This window comes from Gavialis gangeticus, unplaced genomic scaffold (assembly GCF_001723915.1).
Source record: "Gavialis gangeticus isolate Ggan-Ray unplaced genomic scaffold, GavGan_comp1, whole genome shotgun sequence".
NCBI lineage: Eukaryota > Metazoa > Chordata > Crocodylia > Gavialidae > Gavialis > Gavialis gangeticus.
This window is the reverse complement of record NW_017729014.1, coordinates 19,787,267-19,788,763: the sequence shown is the minus strand read 5'-3', so window position 1 is coordinate 19,788,763 and position 1,497 is coordinate 19,787,267. Positions and strand designations below refer to the sequence as shown.

At 55.0% G+C, this 1,497-nt stretch overlaps 1 protein-coding gene across 1 annotated transcript in view; it reads right to left on the bottom strand.

Annotated features, from left to right (window-relative positions):
• Window positions 1-1,497, bottom strand: part of ALDH4A1 (aldehyde dehydrogenase 4 family member A1) — a 23,771-nt gene that overhangs the window by 4,250 nt on the left and 18,024 nt on the right. The window contains exon 13 of the mRNA XM_019511922.1: window positions 773-894. Coding sequence (XP_019367467.1) covers window positions 773-894 — 122 coding nt within the window. The remainder of the gene's footprint in view (window positions 1-772; window positions 895-1,497) is intronic.

The window sequence follows — 1,497 nt, the reverse complement described above, 5'->3', positions numbered from 1 at the left end:
CTTTCCTGCCCAGGGCAGGGGGTCAGACTCGATGACCTACCACGGTCCCTTTGGACCCTAAAAATCTATGACACCTATGAAATCCTGCCAGCCTGCTCTCCCAAACCTTCAGTGTGTGTGAGTGACCTTCACACTAACCCAATGTCCCAGGGGACTCCGGCCAATCTTGCTGCTATCCCACCAAAGGTTCGGCTGCTGAAGGGTGCTGCTTTCCTCTCACTGGTACCATTCAACCCTTGGCTTCTGCACTGTGGCTGCCCCCCCGGCTCTGTTCCACTTTGGATGAGAGACGTCCTGGTCCTAAGCTCACGTCTCACTTCTCCCACACCCTTCCCTTCCTGCTCTGCCATCCCTTGGAAAACCATTTCCCCCTCTCAGGAACCTGCTGCAACTCCATACCCCGGCGCTAAAAGCAGCAGCAGCCTCCCAGCAAGAAGCCGCCTAAGACACTGGCACAGATGCAAAATCCAGCCCCTCTTACAGCACAACCACATTCAGACTCCGCAGTCGCCGCCAGAGAAGCGGCACGAGGTGTCAAGACGCCTCCTTGCCCGCGGTCGCTCCTGCAGCCACGCTGCCCGGGACGCCAGCGGGGAAAGAGAAAGCTGCTTTTCTGCCAGGAGGCACGGCAAATAGAGGGAGCTCGTGCCAGCTCGAAGCAGAATTATTTAGCCCCTTTTGGCAAGTAGCGGTTTCCTCAGGTTGCCAGAAAAGAGGAATAAATGAGAGCGCTGCGAGCCCACGGCAAAGCAACGAGGTTTCGGGCACTTACTTATCCTGGGCAAACACTGCCCCCGTGAGGCCATAGGGAGACGTGGTGTCGATGAGCTGGAGGATCTCCTTGTACTGCTTCTCCGGGTAGACGTAGACGGCCAGGACTGGGCCAAAAATTTCCTGCGTAGCAAAATAAAGGCCATCAGGACAGTGGCATCTGAGCCTGGCAGCAGATCACCTGCATCCAGCAGGGACACCTGTCCCCAGCTTCCAGCAGGGACAGATAACCAGCAAAACACCCCATTTAACTGTTCAGGGAGCAGACATGCACCCCAGAACATAGCTGGGCCTTTTTTTGGAGCCTCACACGCTCAGCCCCTTTAACTCGGAGGCTAAGCTCAGGGCTATTCTGGCTGGGTCGGTACTTCTAGGACTGTAAAAGATGGGGCAGGAGAAAAGAAACCCTCGAGAGCATCGGCTGTAAGTCCATGCTGCTTCTGAGGTGTGGCAGAGAAGGACTAAGCTTTCTGCTCTCCCATCCCCGTAAAACGGAGGCTGCATTTACGGGCTGTTGTGATAAAGCACATGCTTCTCCTTTACTTCAAAGGCTCTAAGATTAGGAGCTTGAGGGCCCTGCCCAGCTGGAGTTTAATACAAATGCAGCCCTCAGGTTCTTTATTTGCTATGTGGTTTCTATCCTCTTGGGTCACCCTGGTGATGAAGTGTTGGAATGAGACGGAGCTGGGTAGCCAGGAGTGCTTCCTACTATGTCCAGGCTCTCCA